At 46.1% G+C, this 22,139-nt stretch overlaps 1 protein-coding gene across 4 annotated transcripts in view; it reads right to left on the bottom strand.

Annotated features, from left to right (window-relative positions):
• LOC143301440 (myotubularin-related protein 13-like) overlaps positions 1 to 22,139 on the bottom strand; it is a 303,236-nt gene that overhangs the window by 56,398 nt on the left and 224,699 nt on the right. For all 4 annotated transcript variants that reach the window (XM_076615734.1, XM_076615735.1, XM_076615736.1 and 1 more), the window contains 4 exons: positions 21,295 to 21,471; positions 20,117 to 20,221; positions 6,565 to 6,750; positions 4,163 to 4,480 (listed from right to left, as the gene is read on the bottom strand). In XM_076615734.1, the coding sequence (XP_076471849.1) occupies positions 4,163 to 4,480; positions 6,565 to 6,750; positions 20,117 to 20,221; positions 21,295 to 21,471 (786 nt within the window). The remainder of the gene's footprint in view (positions 1 to 4,162; positions 4,481 to 6,564; positions 6,751 to 20,116; positions 20,222 to 21,294; positions 21,472 to 22,139) is intronic.

The following is a 22,139-nucleotide window of genomic DNA, read 5'->3' as shown; positions in this document are numbered from 1 at the left end:
AGAGATAAAACCTTGCCATCTCTTTGCAGAGTCTCCTGCAGTGCCAGCACTGAAGGTTTCAAAGCACGACAAAGCAGCTGGAGTTCCTGGAAGTTGGCATGGAATCCCCGGATATTCCAGTGGATCACTGCCATTAAAAAGGTTTTTTTTTTTAAAAAAATTAAAGCAGCAGCCTATTCCATCGCTACCCCCTGCTCCTCCACTTGCGGTGGCTCAAGGTCCGCCAGGATGGAATATTTGTTCTTTGACATAAATTTTTCGGGTTCCGACCGGGTCGGAATATCCACCACCTCGGCCCCTCCCGATCCCGCCGTGGCCGCAGCCCTCCCCTCCTTGAGTTTTGGAGGTGCGGGGGGCTTCCGGCCACTTCCGCCAGCCCGAGGGCCAGGCAGACGAGAGGCGGGGCGAGGGGGCCCGGGGGGTGGGGTGGGGCGGGAGGCGGACAACGTGCCTCCGCCCGAGGCTTTTCTCTCCCGCCCAGCAGCCCCTGAGGACTGCCGCGCAGGATGGGAAGGGGTGGACACAGCGCCTCCACCCAAGGCCGACGGTTCCGACGAGGCGGTTAAGTCGTCCGTCTGCGTTCCTGTGGACGTCGTCTGGACTGCGACGTCCACCGTCCCGGATCTGACGACAGAGGCATACGACGTCCTAGGCGACGCGGCCTCCACCTGTTTCCTTGCCTCAAAGAAGGAAATTTTCTGTTCTGTCTTGACTTTCTGAATTTGTTTTTCTTTCTTCCAGGCGGGGCAGTCCTTCGATGAGGACGGGTGGCCACCTCCGCAGTTCGCACACAGGGCTGCACTGACGCAATCGCCCTGGTGCGCCGCCTTCGAACAGGTGCCACACGCCTCTTCCTCCTTACATCTGTCTCTCACGTGTCCGAATTTCTGACACTTAAAGCATCTCAGAGGGGACGGTACGTACAGGCTGACATTAACTAGCAGGTATCCGACCCGAATGTCCTTGGGGACATCCGGGCAGCAGAAGGTGAGGAAGAAAGTGTTGGTCGGGACTCTGTCCGACCCCTTCCTCACCGTCACCCTGTACACATCGGTCACTCCCTGAGAGGACAGTTCGCTCTTGATCTCGGCCTCAGACACACCTTTCAACTCCGGGCATCTGATGACTCCCTTAGAGCAGTTGAGACCTTTGTGAGGGGAAATCTTCACTGCCCTATCCACGAAAGTGGTCGCCTTCAGAAGGAGCTGTGTCTGTCTTTTGGATTCTGTCTGTACTAAAAACGCTCCGCTCCTCAGCCTCTTGATGGATCTGAGCGATCCTGCCAGGCACTGAAAGCCCTTCTGGACAGCGAAGGGGCTGAGAGCTGACAAGGGCTTGTCGTCATCAGCGCCCTCCATCACTAGCCATGATGGCCAAAAACCAGAGGTCTCGACGACCTCCGACTCAGAGTCTGAGTCGTCCGTTCCCTGTCGTCGTCTTTTTCCGAGTTTGGGGGGGTGTATTTGTTTAGGATTCATGTTGAAAGAAAAATGTGAATTCATCCCTCCCTTACCCACCCACCATGGGGTCCAACTTAGGGGCCAGGGTCAAGGGAACACCAGCTTGACCCCTTCCAGGTTTCGGGAGGGATATACAACCAGCAGCCCAGCTCCAACGTGCTCCCCCCCGATCATGCCCAGCTCCCGGGGACAGAGAGCCGAGCACTACGGGGGTTACCTTCGTCAGCCACTAAACTGCCAGTCTTGACCCAGCCCCACGAAGGGGTAGCCGATTGACACACACGGGCCAATGTGTGCCGCCTGTCTTAGGAGAGGTCCGAGCCAAAGGGATGTGTTGAGAGCAGCGTGCTCTCTCAATCCCCAGGATCTCATTCCCCTCCATCACAGGTCGCGCCGCACGGCAAACACGGCGGGCCTAAAGAAGGCCGCAGAGAAAAAAAGAATGTGGAAAAGAAGGCTTGATGGGGAGCTGAGGACAGAAAAGAGGCGGTAAAAAGAAGAACAAAGAATAGCGAAAGGGACAGTGGGTCACGTTTAGTTTGGGCCTCACTCACGACCTGTTCGGCATGGGAAGCCCTATCAGGGGCATCAGTACAAAACCACCACTTATTCAGCCCTAACAGCTACGATGGCTATGTAGGCTGTCAATTAAGACCTGGGACCAGAGCACCAAACCCCAAGAAGCACTGATGCCCCCGCCGACATAGCTCGCTCGATCACTGGCCACTAAGCCTCCCGACCACGACAAGGTAGTGACCCTCCCGGGAGTGGGTCAGGAGAACACCAGCCTGACCCCCTCCAGGTTTCGGGAGGTCACAATCAAAAGAAAAGTAATACAGTTTCTGGACAGTACACATACAGTGATACAGAGACACTAACTACACTATCGACATGTTTACTGCATATGAATTTTTTAAAAAGGATATTAAATTAACGATAATGAACATAAAAAATAAATCGACTGCAGCTCTCACTGAGTTTTGGTTAGCCTAGCACTGGTACACAGATCAGTGCAGATCTGGAGAAATCAGTACATGTTGCAGACTTCCTGAGGCAATGGCAATGTTTCCTTTTCCACAAACTTGAGAAAATTCTTAAATAATCAAAATACATCAAAATAACATGTTTTACATGGGGTTATCATCTCAAGTAATGAAATCTTAGCACTTAAAAAATCCAAAGAAGCGCTCTGAGTTAGTTTACTTGCTTCTTAATCGAATGTGCTTGGTGATCCTCTTTTTCTTTTTAAGCCTAATATTGTATTATACAGAACACATTTTAAATGATTCTCTCTCTTCTACTTATGATTGCATTATTGGTTCAAGTCTTGAAGGCCTTTCCTCTCTTGTAAATCTTTTTAGTCCTCTGGCAGCGTTCTGAGTCTTCTTTGAAATTTTCACTTTGTCCATTAACACCTGCATCTTTTCTTTAGTGAAGCAAAGACAGTGATAATTTTTCTTCAATTGTTGTGCTATGGTGTCTTCAAACTCATGTTGTCTAAGCAGATCCATGCTAACAAGTGTGAGAAAGCAATACTGAGACTGAAACTCCTATAAGCTGATTTTGTATTCAAACAGATATGTGACATCCCAAAAGAGAAGGATGTCACAATCATTTTCATTTTTACTACTTATTCAAATAAATGCTTCTTTTCTTTTCTATTTCATGGTGAAGGGTTTTATATGCCAAATGCTGAACTAAGGTCTCTTGCAGATCCAGACTCACCATGCCGAAAGAATCATGAGACTGAAAGTCTGTCAGCTGACTTCATTATCTCTTGCTCATTATGTGCCCACTACCAGTAATGCACAATGTTGGACTCTGACCCATTACCATAATGTGCAAACATTGTCCGTTTCTGGTACTGCACAAGCCACTTTGCTCTTACCTGGTAATGGGCAAAATCTGTTGTGCAAATAACTGCTATTGAGCATAACATAAACATGTCTGCCATTTTGTACGGGCTATCAAATGCAAGAGTAAGTGTGTTATCCTACAAACGATTTTGGTAATTAACTCAAAATATAGTCCCATATAAATTCAATGACAAAGTAATTCCACATACAATTTACAATAAACAATATATAAATTTTACTGGTATCTTTTGTTAAAGCATTAACAGACATGAACAGGTTAAAACAGAATCTGGACATTAAAATAAATAATGAAACACAAAATGGTAATAATTCAAAATGTCCTCAATGCAAACCTTACCTCCACCCACCACTCTGCACTCCTTGTCTCAACATACATACACATACTGTACATAGAAACACACACATACACACAAACTTTAACACACAAACACTATTCTCACCACAAACACATAAACAAATACACGTACACACATGTACACACACCAACACCCAAACAACCTCCTCACCACCACCACACACCCAAACACAACCCCCCACCCAAACAGAACCCCCCCCACCCCCACAAACACCCACTCCCATCCCCACCACCCCCACAAACACAACCCCCCAACCCCACAAACACAATCCCCCACTACCACCCCCACCCCAACACAAACCCCCCCCCCCCCACCACCACACACCCAAACACCCCCACCACACACCCAAACACAATCCCCCCACCCCCACCCAAACACCCCCACCACACACCCAAACACCTCCCCACCCCCACCACACACCCAAACACAACCTCCCCACCCCCACCACGCACACAAACACACCCCTCACCGTGTCCTGATCATGAGGACTGAAAAGGAAGTTGGTGAAGATGGCTGACTTCCTGTGCTGTTTGTCCACATAGTCCCATAGTCCAGAGAATCCTGAGCCCTGTGACAGGCTGTGTTTGGGGGAAAAGCCTTGACCTTCCGCCACCTCCTCCACACTCACCCCCCCAGGTCGCTTCTCGTCCAACAGCCAGCCGGCCTCCACACGCTCAAACTCGTTGTCCAGCATGAAGGTGCGGAAGCGGTTGGAAACGTAGTGATAGGCAATGAACTTGAGGAAGTACTGGTTGAACTCAAAGGACAGTGGGAACTGACGGTGAATCTGTGACAGGAGGAGAGGACAGAAGAGGGCGGGTGGTGTCAACAGTGCACAGTGGAGTCAGTGGTGAGTGTGTTTTTGTAGGTTTAAGATATTGCAAGACAAGGTGAGACAAGACATAACAGTATGTTAACTTTAATATTAATCTCATGAACAGAAATTACACCAGGTGCAACAGAAACAAACAGACAAACCTCCACATCAACAAAATAGACAAGTATAAATACAAACTAACAAATGACCCCCAATCCCCATTTCCTCCACACCAGTAAGTAATATAACATGTGGTTGGTATACACACAATGACCATAACTTAAACATTATACATGATGAAAACATATAAAACACCAGTACAAAATCACTGCAAATATTCACTCTAAGCATTAAAATTAATACAAAAAATCTGAAAAACATGAACGTTCAACACTGCACATAATTATTATCATCTTGTATTTTAATTCCACACAATGTTATAGATTTGTATTTTCTTATCATAAAACATAGATTATTTCAGTACAACCTACACCCACACCCACACCTGTGTGGGTTTGTCTGATATGCTGTTTCTGTACGCACAGTATAATTATAAGCCAGCACAGCTTTGTACAGTTTTGTGTGCAGCATGTTATGATCATTTCTGAGCACCATGGAATGAGCAGGCAGCCAGCTTGCATGTATGTTGGTATTATTTTTTCTAGAAATGCAATGGTTTGTATCACAGTATCATCAAAAACACAAAAAAAAGAAAAAAAGAAAGAAAGAAAGAAAGAAAACATGAAAAACAATAAACAAATATAGATACATTTGTATGTTTGGTGTGAAAGACATTGTCACTTGTGTATGCATATACAGATATCTCTTACATTCCCTTGTTACCTTGATTTTGTACAACTGAAGAGCTTAACTCTCTCCAGATGACGGAATGCGTGAGCATTCCTACATAAAATGTATTTGTTTTCGGATGACGGAATGAAATAACATTTTCAAAAAATACAAATCCATCAGGCACTGTACACATGATCTTGTGATAAGCCAAATAGAGAGCGCTATTCTGGGTCACTCCACAACCAAATGGTATGATTGGCCAGCCTGTCATGTGTGGCCCGTCTCGCACACACGCTGGCAAAGTCACTGACCGGTCGTCTGCACGCGTGCCAGCCTGTTAGCAAAGCGGGTTCTTCTCAAAATGTTTTTGAGCGAACAAGGCAGCGACATCAATGTTTTAGTGTTGCCAAAGTACTTGAAATGCTACAAACTAAAAGGTCGGACATTGAAGAGGTGGATGATGACAAAGAATAAAATGAATTTAGTGCAGAAAGCGAATATGGATATGGTGATTCAGGGTGAAAAATTGGTATTATTTTCTACATAATGGCAAAACTGTAAACATAAGATGAGAAATTTGATTTTTTTTAATATGTAATAGCCCAACACATAATAAACCAGTTCTGAAAGTTTCATTTTCTTACTCTGTAGTTTGTATTTTTTGTAAGTTTTTTTTTTCCACACCCTTACATATGGGCTGCCTGTGGGGAAAAGCAAGGGGGAGAACTATTCGTCCGGAGTGAGTTAAGTGAAGGTCTGTCAAATAACTGAGATAAGACTAAACTTGCTGGTCAGGATGTCAGTTGAAATTCTTTATTTGGACTTGTTGCTCTTGGAACTACATTACTTTTGTCTAGCAAAACCACTAGCAACACTTCAAAATATAGAAAATATGCTAATTGTGCTTCAAATTAATGCCATACTGATCTTATTCCAAGGGGTTAAAACAAATGTGTACATCAATGAACTTATCATACAAATAACAAGCATACACAAGCTCACAAACATGTGAAAGTATGAATACACATACAATAATGTTCCCCAGGTTTACTTTGTTTTCTCAGATGTATGAAGTTAAGAATCAAGTCAGGGGTTGGACACACATACATGAACATACATATACTGGCATGCCCCCCCACACACACGTCCACACAAACAAATACACATACACATGTACTCGAATACCCCCTACACAGAAACACACAAACACACATGCAACATAACCACCAAACTCCCTGACAGCCAGCCTCCAGGACCAGTACCTGATGCACAATGTCCAGGAACTGCAGGAAGACAGGAGCGAAGCCACTGGCCTGGTTGGCAGCTGTCTGGTTGGAACGGTGGGTGAAGCGGTGACCAAAAGCCAGCCACTCCTTCTCCACCAAGGCCTTGAACCCCTCCAGTGTGCGGTAGTATGGGTCCAACAACACCTCTGCCACACTCACCACCTGCACCAATGGATCATCACAGGTCACAACACTTCCGCCACACTCACCACCTACATTAACAGGTCATGACAGGTCAAAGGTTATGAAAGATCACAGGTTATGACAGGTCACAGGTCATGACAGGTCACAACAATACCTCCTCCACACTCATCACCTACATTAACAGGTCATGACAGGTCAAACGTTATGAAAGGTCACAGATTATGACAGGTCACAACAATACCTCCTCCACACTCACCACCTGCAATCACAGATCATATCACATAAATGATAATAAAAAATAAATAACTGTACATCTATATCATGCTCACTTCTCCTAAACCCAGTACATTACACCACTTCACCATTCCAACCCCACTCCAGCCCCCTCTTTCATGTGCATGTCCAGTTTCATGGGGTTTTTTCCTTTTAAAAAAAGTTCTGAATGATAATCTATTTCAAATAAAACATAATTACAAAGTAAAAAAAAAAAAGGCTTATAAAACAGTACACACAAAAAGAACAAGAGAGGCAAGGCCTTCAAGACTCACTTGTGATATGCACTGGATCCAACAGAGGAATTAAGAAAAAGAAAAAAAAGGAGCAAAATGAATAATCTGCCAAAAAGACTCACTGATGTGACCTTGACCTTATAGACATCAACAGAGAGAGTGAGAGAGAACAAGAGCAAGAACAAAACTTTAATCTCCAGGCCTCCGGCCCCTAGAAAGAGGTCAAAAGTACACAATATGGTGATCATGCAGCGACAACAAAATGTAAAATACATACTAACTTAAACCTGTAGAACAAAAGTGCTTCTTGTGCATAGTAAATTAATTCTAACTTTCATTGTTGTTGTCACAGAATTCCTGTTGTATCTTCAGGGCATTAAATATATAAACGCAGAGTTTACAAATACTGTAAACAGAACATTCTTCAGCAAGTGAACATACGATTGACCTTCAGAGTTCAGATGTTTTTGCCGCAGGTTATTTATTTATTTATTTATTTATTTATTTTTTTGCTGCCCCATCATCTGCACCGTTTCAGTGGCATTACTCTCACACCACTCATTTAGATTCCCCCATACACGGTCAAACCCGGGTTCGTCCGTCGCAGTTCCAGCGTCGGCAGTCCACAGGGAACCATCGATGTTAGGTCACCAGGAGGCCACACACCAGAGGAGACCCTGCACTGCTGAGTCACTTCAGTGGTGTTCAATGGTGCCTGTTCTGTTTTAACATACTTAGGACACCACCTAACAACAATAATGGCTTAGTCGCGGAGCCAGACTGAGTGAGCGTCCGTCCCAGAGTGGAGACCGCGACCATGTCCCTCAAACAACAGCCCCCCATGAATCTGCCGACACTGGCAACATTGACAGGACTCACCCCAAGCACGGAAGTGGAGGGGTATCGAAACTGAGGTCACCATGAGAGCAGGGCATGAAAGGCCACAGACTTTGAGACTATTTTGTTTATACTGATGATGATGAAGGAGGAGGAGGATGACGATGATGATGACGATGTTGCTATGGAGGTCCATTTTGGTTTGGGACTGCGTGACAAGGCTGTACTCTACGCTTCCTGTCATAATGATATCCCGGCGTTAACCAGGCCCGAGAGATACAGACACTTGCAGTGTTGGTCAGGTAATTAGAGCAACACACCCAAAGACGCATCCTTGAAGTGGATGACACTCGACTGTGTGGTCCCAGTCTCCCCATTTAAGCCCACAGCACACTCAACTTGGGGTAGGAGCCGGCCACGGGCCGAAAAACCCACCTCCGCTGGGATTCGAACCCACGTCCTCCCAGCCGTCAGTCCGCGACGCTAATCACTTCGCCACGGCGGCTGGTATGATTTTGTTGCTGTTGTTGTTCATCGTTCAGGAACTATACATCCAGTAAGTGAGACCTATCGCATAAATGTTTCTTGGAATTAAATTTATCGGCTGTTATTGTCTCCTTTCAATTTAATGTTAGAGTGAATTATTGATAGATTTCTTCATAGCGAAAGTTTAACTCACTCGTTACTGGGCTTTTTGTAATCATGTTTTCCTCTGGATACTGGGCATTTGTATACGTGTTTTTTTTTAAATCACCAAAAAATAATGACAAAACAGAATGACTTAAAATTTTGAGACATGTTTATTGATAAATGGAATAAGCATGGCTCTAAGTTTCATAGCCCTTACTTTCATGGTTCTTTTTTTGTAGCTGGAGTGACAAAACATTTTTACAACAACAAAATTGAGGGTGATTGCAAATGCATAGAAGCAAAATTTTCAGCACTGTTGAAAGAAGGGTTATTTTCCACATAAATCACATCGAGAAACCCTGTAGAATGTAAAAAAATGGCTGTTTGAGAGTGTCTGCACTGTACAAATGAACTAATATCAGTAACATGCAATTGGCAAATTCGTAATTTTTCATGTGTCATTCTTCAGCATACTAGACCTTAGTATAGCGTTGAAAAAAAAAAAGAAATAAAATAAAGACAAGATACAGTCTTGAAATTTGGAGACACATTTACTAATAAAATGAATAAGAGGAGCCCAAACTTTCAAAGCTCTTACTGTTATGGTTCACTTTTTGTAGCCAGAGATATATAGGATTACCTTTTTTTACGATAACAAAATTGAGGGTGGTTGCATATCATAGTGGTGAAAGGAGGAGTTTGTATTATACTCCATGTTTGGTGTTACATATACTTACCATGTCAAACTGATGCAAACTAGGCCTATCGGTTTGCTCTGCTTGGTCAAATTTCGCCCGGCTAACAGTGAAAAGACGAGCAGTCCTGGCCCGGCCCGCTCTCAGCCAATCAAACGCCTCTAAAATCTATAAGCGCTGAATCATTCCGTGGCCATCGAAGAAAATGCCCCATGAGAACCACGGTGGAGACGCGGGGACAGACGGGCGGGCATTCGAGTTTGACATGGTAAGTATATGTAACACCAAACATGGAGTATAATACAAACTCCTCCTTTTGGTGTCATATACTGTACCATGTCAAACTGATGCAGAATTTAAAGCAAATGGAGGAGGGTAACGCCTATTGGTTCGTATGGGGAGCCCTTGTAACTGAGACGGCAGTGTTAGCTGCGACAAAGGAAATCCCCTTGGAACCGTCAGCCCTGGTCATACGGAAATTCCTGAGGTAGAAGTTGATGAAGGGATTCTCAGACCGCCAGAAGGCTGCCTCCAAGACATGCTGCATTGGCACTGAGTGCTGGAAAGCAGCTGAAGTAGCTATGGCCTGCACTTCGTGTGCTCTGGGATGAAGACAGCTGATATCCTGTGTGCATGAGAGTAGGCTCTACGAATGACTTGGGAAACCCAGCAGGAAAAGGTGCCTGCAGCGATGTCTTTCTTGTAATTCTCATTGAGGGAGATGACCAGACGCCTCTGAAAAGAACGCCTTGGTGAGACCTATCCCAATAGTATTTGAGACACCGAACAGGGCAGAGATGCCTATCCTCATCTTGGGAAAGAATATCAGACAAAGGTCTGACCCTCAGAGAGGGGGAAGGAACCTCAGGGTCTTGGTTCTTAGCCAGAAACTCTGGAAGGAAACGAATAGTGATGGAACCATCTCTGTGGAAGGCCAGATCTTGTGGCATTCCACTAAGACCATGAATCTCGCTTCTACAACGGCCTGTGGCCAGCAACAGAAGGAAAGTGGTCTTGAGGGTGAGCAAGTCAAAAGGAATAGTCCCCAATGGCTCGAAGGGCTGTTTTCGAATGAAATCCAGCACCAGGAACAAGTCCCAGAGGGGCACTCTTCTGGGGTTTCTAGCTTCCTTCAGAGAGGCGCCCCTAGCCACCTCTCTGAGCAAGAAATCCGCTTCAAAGGCGGGACCACCTAGCTGTTTGTGGTACATATGGCAGACCTGTACCCTCGCACAGAACTAGCAGACAGGATGAGAACCGAGGAGCAGTGAGCCAGAAAGTTGGCCAGCTGCATGTTCGTAGGGATAGTAGGGGGAATGCCCTGAGCTGTACACCACCACAACCATTTCTTCCAGCGAAAGTCATACAAAGTCTCCGTTCCCTGCCTCCTTGCTCTGGTGACTATGGAGAGGAGGTCAGAGGAGGCACACTCCTGGGTCAGCGCAGCCGACAAAGAGGCCGACCGAGGGGTGAAGACTTCAATGGTGATGCTGACCGCACAGCAGCCATGCGTGCAGGTGGAGCCGTTGAGGATTGGAATGAGGAGTGCCCGAGCGAGGCTGCCTCAGCAGATGAGATTTGGTTTCGAGTTCCAGGGGTGGAACATTTGTCAGGGACTGAAGGTCCGGAAACCAGGGCCATTTCGGCGCAATGAGGATCAGCTGCGGGCGTTCCAATCTGTCTTTCCGTATCACCTTGGACAGAATTGGAAAGGGAGGAAACGCGGAGGCAATCAGACTGCTCCAGTCTAGAGAGAAAGCATCCACTGCCCACGCTTCTGGGTCGGCGACCGAAGAGACATAAGTGGGAAGTCTCTTGTTGAACTTTGTGGCAAAAAGGTCCACCATCGGCCGAAACCACCGTTCCCACACCCCCTGAAGGGTGTCCTTGTCCAGGGTCCACTCTGTGTGGATGACACTCTTGGAACTGCTGAGAGCATCTGCCAAGATGTTGGCTTTTCCTGCTAAGTGTCTCGCTGAAAGTGCAATGCCCTTGCTGTGGCACCAACAGAGGAGAGCCTCGGTCCACAGGGAGAAGTCTGCCGAGTGCGCTCCCACCCCTTTTGTTCACATGACATGCGACCGTCATCTTGTCCGTGAACAAGCGGATGGTCTTGCCAGTGGCCTCTCCCATGAAGTGCAGGAGAGCCCTGCGAACTGCCTCCCGTTCCAGAACATTGATGTGGCATAGGTGCTCCTCCGGGGACCAAGACCCTGCTGCATGGAGTGAGTCCATGTGGGCTCCCCAGCCCAGGGAGGAGGCGTCTGTGAAGAGTGCCACCTGAAGAGTAGGTGGGGCTATGGGCATCCCCTGTGTCTGAAGAGGGGTGATTAACCACTCTGATGTCACCTCGAGGAACCACTTGCCCAGACATATCTGGGTATCCCATGGCTGAGTGCTCTGGGACCAGCGTAACCTCAGTGCCCTCTGAAGAGGGCGCTTGAGAACCCTGCCCAGGGGAATGAGAGGTGCCATGGACTCCATCATGCCCTGGAGGGAAGAAAGTGTCCGCGATGTTGCTTGGGAGGAATGGCGCAAGTGGCTGAGGAGGCCTGCCAGACAGTCCCAGTGATCTGGCGTCGGAGAGACTATCACGGACCGCATGTCGAATCTCATCCCTAAGAAGTCGAAGGACTGACTTGAGGACAGATCGCATTTCTCCCGGTTCATGAGGAAGACCAGTTGGGAGCAAAGGTCTAGAAGTCTGGACGTATGACTCTGGCACAGGGCCTGCGACTGGGCCAGGATAAGCCAGTCGTCCAGGTACACACAGATGAATGGATTCCGAGCAGACGATGGACACTAATTCCCGCACCACCTTGGTGAACAGGAAAGGGGCAAGGGGCAGACCAAATGGGAGGGTCGAGAACTGGAACACCTTGTCCCTCCACACGAACCTCAGGTACCGACGGGATGCCGGATGGATGAGGATATGAAAATAAGCATCTTTCCGATCGATACAGGTAGCCCAATCGCCTTGTTGGATGGTCTCCCGAATCTGTGCCTGTGTGTCCATCTTGAATTTGATTTGGGGGAGGAATTTGTTGAGGGGGGACAAGTCCAAAACTGGTCTCCACCCTCCCGAGACCTTTAGAATCACGAACAACCAACCGTAAAAACCGGGGCCCGGGGCCCAGGTCCGAGTTGAGATATCGCCCCTATGAGGAGTAGGTGCGATATCTCTTTCTCTAAGACGCTCTCCTGCTCCGCTGAGCTGGGCACACAAGGAGGAGTGGATCTTAGAGGGGGGCGGTCCTCCGCCCAAGGCAGCATGTACCCCGACTCTAGCACCGATACAATCCCGTCGTTGAGTCCCAGAGCACGCCACTGATGTGCATTCCGGGACAAGTTTCCTACTTGGAGGGGCTGAATGACTGGCGGTGCTGAATCGGGGCCCAGTCACTGAGGGTGTTGCCTTCTGGCCTTGGGCATGGCCGATCGGCTTGGACAGACATAAGGTGGTTTGTTCCTCTGCCGCTGATTCTGCACATGCCGCTTTGACTTAGGTGGCGTGGTATATGGAGGGGCCCTGGTGGCCGGTCTCTTCAATGGCACAGAACCCTGGAGCCCCTGAGAGGTGTGGGCCAAATATGAGGCCACCTCCCTGTTTGTCTCTGCCCTGTGGCTGACAAAATGGGGCGCATACTGGCCGAAGAGGGAGTGCTGCTGTGCTGGGATGGACCGCAGGGCAGCCCTCTCCTCCACAGGAATGTTAGAGAGGTGGAGAATGGCATCACTCCGGGCTAGCACAGTACTGAAGTGAAGGCTGGTAGCTGTGTCTGCAGCTGCCGTGAGACCAGATGCTACCCTATTGCCAAAAGCGTTTAACCTCTGGTCGGTGAAGAGGCCAGGCGGGACAGAGGAAGGAGACCCCGTGTCCTGATTAACCGGACGCTGTTCCCACAGCTCATTGGCCCTGTGGAGCAACGCGTCGAAGAAGGTATAAGCCGTGGAAACCTCGAGGAGGCAGCGGCGGGCCAATTTGTCCCACTCTGCTAACGTTTTAAAGGATAGGGTAGCTGAAGTGGGGAAGGTGGTGCGCTGTGAGACCAACATCCTGTCCTGCGCGTAGGGCTCTGCTTTCCTGTAGGCAGGGTGGTCCTGTGTGTACCAGGACCACACCCCTCCCTTGGAGGAATCTTTAAGGAACTTTCCCGGGGAAAAAGCGCCCGGGGCAGAGAGGGACTCCCTGCCTGGAGGAGGGATGGAAGCAGCACCCCTGACAGTGCGGGCTGGCTTATTAAGCCATTCCTGAGCCATTTCTGGCACTCTGTGTCACCTTGTGGTTCTGGAGTTAGAGTCACATGGCGTAAGGAGGGTCAAGGGTAACAAAGTAGCCTGAGGGACTGATTCGGCATACCTGACCCTATTGGGGAGGGTCAGTTTGAGCTCGGCAAAGTCCGAGTTTGGTTCAGGCTGGTCCCTAGGGAGGCGCGGGCTCAATCTGTCCCCCTGGGATGTGGGCGAAGAGTGCTCATCCGCTTGTTCATCCTCATCCAAAGACAGGGGCTCCCACTCTTGTTCGCAGTCCATCCCCTGTTGGGTGCCATCCCAAGTGGATGTACCCACTGGGGCGTCCTGTGAGCTGTGGTCAGCCGAGCAGGATGAGCTGGGATGATCCCAAGCCGGGACCATGGCCGCCGCTGTTGTCCTTGACACCTGAAGCGGGTGGGGAGTGTGTGGACCGTAGGTCCAACCATGCTTGGGATGGTGGGTGCCACACCTTCTCAGAGAGGGCGTCCCTGGATGCAAGAGGGACCCACGAGTGCTGTGAGGGGACAAACACCCACTCATCTCACTGTAGGACCGAGGGCTGGGTAGGTGGGAACCGCAGGCTCCCCCGGGCCGAGTAGGGCCCCTCAGCAGCCGTCGGTCCTGACAAGGAGGTCGTTGTGACCGTGGAGATCACCTGTGGGTTGACAGAGGCCTGATTTGTGGACTGAGTGGCAATATTGGTCGAGGAGCTCGACCTGACCAACAAGAAGTTGATCCCACTTATCGGGGCTGTGTGTGTCACCTTGTGATCTGTGCTGGGTTGGGTCCGGTGGGGAGTGAACAAGGGGTTGGCCCTTGGTACTCCCAGCAACCCAGCGTGCACCATAGGTGTGCCCCAGTACGGGTAGAATGGGGGTAACCACCCGTGGGCACCAGCCATACTGTGACCCGAACCCCAAGGGTCACTGGCGCCTTGACCTCCATGAAGGGAAAAACCTGGCCAAGTCGGAGGGAGATCAGGTCCGACTTGGGTGTCAGTCCTGCCCGAAGACGAGCGGGCTGACTGCCTGGAACCGCCTGACACGCGCGGGCTTCCCCCAGCAGGGGAGACCGGCCGGATAGCGGGAAGACCTGCAGAGCAGGTTGCCACGTGCCCCGAATTCCCTCCCGTGGGGAGACTGGGGTGGCTTGGCCCAGGGTGGGCAAAGTAGAGATCCCCCCCCGGAACCAAATTTTTTCTCCTCCCCCAAAAGGAGGTGGGGGAGGGGGGTCGACAGAGAAGGGAGGAGGGGGAACAACAATGGGGCCCGTGAGGGCCGTCTCCGAGTGGGGACCCGGGTAACGGCTGGGCGCAGCCTCCCCTTGGGAGTTCGTGCCTAGCTGCAAGTCCCCACCGCCAGGAGAGGACTTGCCACTCCCCCTTCTCCCTGCCTCGTGCTGGGACACCTCGGGAGGTGACGCTCGTACCTCTTTCCCCCCGGTCCCCTTCATGAGATGATTCAGCGCTTATAGATTTTAGAGGCGTTTGATTGGCTGAGAGCGGGCTGGGCCAGGACTGCTCGTCTTTTCACTGTTAGCCGCGCAAAATTTGGCCAAGCAGAGCAAACCGATAGGCCTAGTTTGCATCAGTCTGACATGGTACAGTGTATGACACCAAAATTCACAGCATTGTTGAAAGAAGGGTTATTTTCCACATGAATTGCATTGTCAAACCATGCAAAGTGTAAAAAAAAAAAGGCTATTTGAGAGTTTATGCACCATACAAATGAGCAAAAATAAATATCATGCAAGCGGCGAATTGGTAATTTGTAATTTGGCATTCTTTAGTACACTAGGCGTCAGTATGGTTTGAAAACAATTCATAAAAAAATAAATAAAAGACACATAGTTTTGAAATTTGGAGACATCATTACTGATAAAATGAATAAGAAGAGCACAAACTTTCAAAGCTCTTAATGTTATGGTTCACTTTTTGTAGCCAGGGATATATAGGATTAACTTTTTTACGATAACAAGATTGAGGGTGGTTGCACATAGTGAGGAAATTCACAGCATTGTTGAAAGAAGGGTTATTTTCTACATAAATTGCATTGTCAAACCATGTAGAATGTAAAAAATGGCTATCTGAGTGTTTCTGCACCATACAAATGAGCAAAAATAAATAACATGCAAGTGGCTAATTGGTAATTTGTCATGTGGCATTCTTTAGTACACTAGGTGTCAGTATGGTTTGAAAACAATTCATAAAAAATAAATAAAAGACACATAGTTTTGAAATTTGGAGACATCACTACTGATAAAGTGAATAAGAAGAGCACAAACTTCCAAAGCTCTTAATGTTATGGTTCACTTTTTGTAGCCAGGGATAAATAGGATTACCTTTTTTACAATAACAAAATTGAGGGTGGATGCATATCATAGTGGTGAAATTCACAGCATTGTTGAAAGAAGGGTTATTTTCCACATAAATTGCATTGTCAAACCCTGCAGAGTATAAAAATGTCTTTTTGAGAGTTTCTGCACCATACCAATGAACTAAAATAAATAACATAAAAGTTGCTAATTCGTAATTTGTCATGTGGCATTCTCCAATACAGTAGGTATTAGTATGGTTTGAAAAAAAAAAAAAAAAGAAATGTCACACAGTCTTGAAATTTGGAGACATAATTATTGATATAGTGAATAAGCACAATAAGCGATTCTTCACTCTATGGTACTCTGTAGCTGAATGGAGATGGGGTATCCTTTGATGATCTTTTCTGTCTCGGTAATCCACACTGTTCTTGAGAAAAAAGCTGTTTTTGACACACATCACACTGATAATCACAAGTTTCTGCGCTGTAAGAATACACTAACACTAATCATTAGGCCGAAAAAACTCACTATTTGATATCCCAAACAACTGCAGTCTATACACGGTTAAAAAAAAAAAAAAAAAAAAAAAGTCTATGGGGGCATGGCCAGTCACACCTTGTAACTGCAGTCCGTACAGTTCCTCGTCCCTGTATGGCGGATTGCAGGGAAAAAAAATCTAAAATCTTCATGCCACTCTTTGTTCACAAATCGAAGAAAACTGTCCGTGCTCTGGTCAGCCAGTAGGCCATGTGCACCGGCCTCTCTTTCACAGTCACTGTCTGCATCACTTGCCACGCCTCCATGCTCTTCAACTTCAGGTTCGATATCTGATAAACTTTCATGTTCACTCTTCTAAGATGGAACAAAATTACTCTCCTCGTCTTCTTCACAATACTCTACATCTGATCCTTCTGTTTGGACCAGTTCCACAGCTTCTCATAGGGTGTAAACACGCCTTCCTTGTCTGCTCTGTGAACCACTCAAACTGGGTTGTGACGCCATTGTTGTTTGTCTGAACACAAAGGTCTGGGTGACAATCAAAATAGCTCAGCAGTACAGCAACAAGTGACTTGCCAGCCACTCCAGTGGTCAAAGGTTGGCCTATGCTAATTAGGCTGTAACATGGACGGCAGTGTCTGTGACACTGGGTCACGACGTCACTTGTGGAAATTTCTGAAAGTCGGAATGGCAATACCCGTTGTTAGTGTACAACTGGTTGGAAACGGATGACGGCAATAGCTGTTGTTAGTATCGAGTGAGTTAAAAACCAATATGGCTTCCTGCATCAAGTTATCAGACCTTCGCTGCCCGCGCTTGCACAGTGCAGAATATGTATTGAATTGTGTACAATCTGTTATTTCCTGAAAAAACATGACTGGGGGGAATGTACATTATAAAAGGTCTTCACACGGAGTGTAAAACACAAAAACCTTTCTATGTACTGCGAAAAAATTTGAAATATAATGTTTTTGGTGAAAAAGATCAGTTTAAAAAACAAATTAAAGCCCATGCTTCAAAAAAAATTATCAGTCTCCCCTTCAATTAGCTGCCCCAAATAGATTTATTCATCAATGTAACTTCCATACTAAACAAAAGAAGTTCTTATTTGAACCAAAAAAATGATAAAAGTGCTACCATCAAAACTGCAGGATTGGTCATGCAAAAAAATAAGCATTTCCCCCCGATTTTTAGGACGCTGACATTTAGCCAGTAACACTAATAATAATAATAATAATTATGAAGTACTCTTCTTTAGCGCTGTTCCGTCACAGAGAGACTCACAGCACTTCACAAATTAAATATAACAATAAAGAAGCAATTCTCAAGAGAATTCAAATAACAAACAATCACTCATGGCGCTCCATAAATTACTTGTTACAAATGAGAAGCAACAATCACAAGACAAAAATCAACCACTAAGAAACAGTCACCATCCTCGCATCATAAATAGCACACGCGCACACACACGCACACACACACACATGCGTATGCACACACACACACACACAGCACCTCCACCCACACATACAGACACAACACTGGAAAAAGTAGTACATCCCTCATATAACAGTAAATTAGACCTAAATTTGACTAACTGTTACTCAAAGGCATGACAAAAAAGATGAGTTTTCATCTGGGACTTGAAAGAGTCCAGGAAAGGGGCCTTTCGCAGGTCATCAGGCAGTGAGTTCCAGACAGGTGGGGCTGAGGAACTAAACGATTGGTGAACGAAGGTTTTCAGATTAGTGTTTGGCACACTAAGTAATCTTTCAGTTGAAGATCAAAGTGCCCGGGATGGTAGGAGTGAAGAAGAGTGATACTGCGGGAGTGCACCACCAAAAAAGCCATATGTGAGCATGGCAATTTTGAACTGAATGCGGAATTTAATTGGAAGCCAATGCAGCTCTTTCAGCAAAGGTGTCACATGCTCATGCTTAGATTTCCGCGCAACAAGTTCAGCTGCACTGATCTGAACCTTCTGCACATGACTAACAGCCAACTGAAAAAAATTGAAGGTATTGTGTTTGTGATGGTCAAACAGTGGAGAGGGTCAATGAATATAGATATTTAGGGACCATCTTAGACAATAAGCTGACTTTTGACAGAAATGTTGATTCCATTCATAAGAAATGTCAATCTAGAATTTTTTGTTTACAGAAGCTTAGAAATGTTGGTATAAATTCAAATATTCTTCAAAGTTATTATCGATGTTGTATCGAGTCCGTGCTCACAGTTTCATTTATGTGCTGGTATGGAAGTTTGGGAGTGAGGAGTAAGCGTGTTTTGAACGATGTCATGAGTGTATGCAGTAAAATTGTGGGAGTGAAACAAGCTAGTATGCAAGAGCTGTATGTAAGTCGAGTGGTTAAAAAAAGCAGGCAGATAGCAACTGACGACACCCATATTTTAGCAAAGTATTATGAGCTATTGCCATCAGGACGACGCTACAGAACTTTTAAGTTGAAATCCAGAGCTCTGAAGACTTTTATTCCACGTTCAATCCACCTTTTAAATTCTTGAGAACTGTGTGTGTGTGTGTGTGTGTGCGCGCGCGCGCACTCTCATTTGAGACGTGTGAAAGTCCGTGCATGATAGGCTGTACCTTGTTCTAGTTGTGGTGTGTGTGTGTGTGTGTGTGTGTGTGAGGTTGTGTGTGTGTGTGTGTGTGTGTGTGTGTGTGTGTGTGTGTGTGTGTGTGTGTACTGAGCTTAAAACGTGACAATTGGTTATAATGAATGTGCAATATGTAGGAAGAATAATGTGCAATATGCAGGATGAATGTACAATGGAATATGTCTAATGCTAACATCCATATTCTAAATATATTTCTGTTTAATAATTACGATGTAATAATTAATTGCAATGTTTTTAAAAGTGAATATGTGAAATGCTTTTATTTGAGAACATATGTTTATTGCTCTTGTTTAATCAAGTTATCCGCGTGTGTGGGGTGGGGGGTGGGGGGTGCGGGTGTGTGCTGATTATCTGGTTGTGGTTTTCTGCAATTCATCTTTATTCTTATCTTATCTGTCTATTATAATCAATGTGCAGTATAGTAGGCTATGTTTATAATTATATTCAAATAATGTTTCTTAATTCTTTCTGTTTTTACATTAAGAATACTAGTTTTTACCTGCAGTGTGTGGATGTATGTATGAAACGATGTATGTGATATTTTTTACATTTGTATCTTCGTAATATTTGTAGGGGCTGTTGTTGGCTTTTACAGTTATGGTCCCCATGTTGTTTACTTGTCTATGTTGTGATAATGCACCTGACCAAATTTCTCCAGTTGGAGATAATAAAGTTATTCTTATCTTCTTACCTTATCTTATCTTACTATATTGCTTATATATACAGAGTTTTTACTGTGGGAATTTATTGGTTGCAATTCTATATGGGCTCCAAAATGCCATTTTGTGAGATTAGCTCAAATAACCAATTTTTTGAAAAATTAAAACTCAGTATCTCATAAACTATTTGAGATATTGCTTTGAAATTGGTGTTGCTTCTTACTTTATTGCACTCTTTCAGGTGTGCAAATATGAGACATCTGCTATGAATATGAAAATCTGGCTGGGCCTACCTGATATAAATATCAATAAAGAAAAATACAACTAATTAGAGGAGAGGTGAGGTGACCTGTGCGGTGATGTCCCAGCCATCCTCCAGGCACACCATGACAGAGGCCCCCTGCACGTCCACCAGGTCCACCACCGCTCCGGACAACTGAAGGATGTTCTGGAGCTGTTCACACACACCACATCATGGTCACTGCTCAAACATACAGACACAAACAAAATCACACAAACATATACACACACACTCATACACACCACCACACCTTATGGACATGGCAAACACACAGTCTTTACAGCCACAGAGGGATCACACTTGTACATCCTCATCCACAAACCTTTCCCCCTACAAAAAAAGCCCAGTTTCCTGTATTAATTATGTTCTTTTTTATAGTTCAACCAAATATGGAAAAATAATGATGCCAACACAAAACTTTGGTGTTGTAATCATGATCAGTGGGTCAAACAGGTGTACCCTCCACATCCTGTCACAGGACTGATTCATTCAACTTCTTCGGGGTCCCAGGGACTCATTAGCTCTATTCCAGGGGGTCCCAGGGACTCTTTTAGCTCTATTCCAGGGTGTCCCAAGGACTCTTTTAGCTCTATTCCAGGGGGTCCCAGGGACTCTTTTAGCTCTATTCCAAGGTGTCCCAAGGACTCTTTTAGCTCTATTCCAGGGGGTCCCAGGGACTCTTTTAGCTCTATTCCAGGGGGTCCCAGGGACTCTTTTAGCTCTATTCCAGGGGGTCCCAGGGACTCTTTTAGCTCTATTCCAGGGGGTCCCAGGGACTCTTTTAGCTCTATTCCAGGGTGTCCCAGGGACTCTTTTAGCTCTATTCCAGGGGGTCCCAGGGACTCTTTTAGCTCTATTCCAGGGGGTCCCAGGGACTCTTTTAGCTCTATTCCAGGGGGTCCCAGACTACCTACAGTGGATCACTTTTATGCTGCAAATTCTAATCAAATCTGCACATATATACAAATACGGGCATACTTTCTAATCATAATCATCCAGATTTCTGGGCCAAGAAGTGGTGATGGGAAACAAGTCTTCTTTGAGGAAGAGGATCCTGGTGTCAGACTGAAGCTCCCATTTTCACTGTTTGTGTGTTCATTCTAGAAAATTACAGAATGTTCTATGGATCTGTTTGATGAACGTGCAGTAAGTTCATTCCACTTTTAAAGCATCAGGGAGCATATATATGCGTGAACAGAACCCTGATGCCAGGCCTGTTCCCTCACCTGGGGTAGCCACTCTGAGTCCTGCACTGACTTCAGGTAGCCCTGCTCGGATCCCAAGGCTTGTCGGCTGGGGCAGCAGGCTCGCATCAGCTTCTTGAAGCTGGCCTTGATGTGTCGCACTTCATAGAAGTCCACAGGGATGAAGTCACAATCAGGAAAGGCATCCACCTTCACATTCTGAAATAATATATATATATATATATATATATATATATATATATATATATATATAGCACATGAGCCCAAAGCACAAACAGTAGCATCAATGTCAGAAAACAATGGTTACAAAAACAACTTACAAGCAAGACAAATGGACTGTGTCAATGACAAAGCACACACACACACATACAAACACACATCACAGCACTCCAGGTGCCAATCCATAAAGTAGATTTGTACAGATGTTTTGAAATGTGGAGTAGTAGCCAAGAGGTAATACATCTGCCTGGGAAGCATGTGAATCTGAGTGCATGGGAATGAATCCCACACAACCTTAAGTGGTTGTGTGGATGCTAGTCATTTGGATGAGACAATACTTTGACGTTACAAGATTCAGGTCCTTTTTCATAGGACCATGTTCAGGTTCTCATAACTGAAACTGATTGGCCTGGGTGGTTTGAGGATGGTGCCAATCAGATCACTTATTTTAACAATTTAGGCTAGGCATTCTGGGTCGTACATTGAAGGTAGTGCTGCCCAGTGTTTGTCCAGTCTTCTGTTGAAGGTGTCTACCGATGGCGCTGTTACCACATCATCTGGGAGGCGGTTCCAGAGGTTCACAACTCTGTTTGCAAAGTAGTTGCCCCGCACGTTGAGACGATGCCTTGGTTTCTGAAGTTTCAGGG

This window comes from Babylonia areolata, chromosome 27 (assembly GCF_041734735.1).
Source record: "Babylonia areolata isolate BAREFJ2019XMU chromosome 27, ASM4173473v1, whole genome shotgun sequence".
In the NCBI taxonomy this organism is placed as follows: domain Eukaryota; kingdom Metazoa; phylum Mollusca; class Gastropoda; order Neogastropoda; family Buccinidae; genus Babylonia; species Babylonia areolata.
This window is presented reverse-complemented; position numbering and strand designations above follow the sequence as displayed.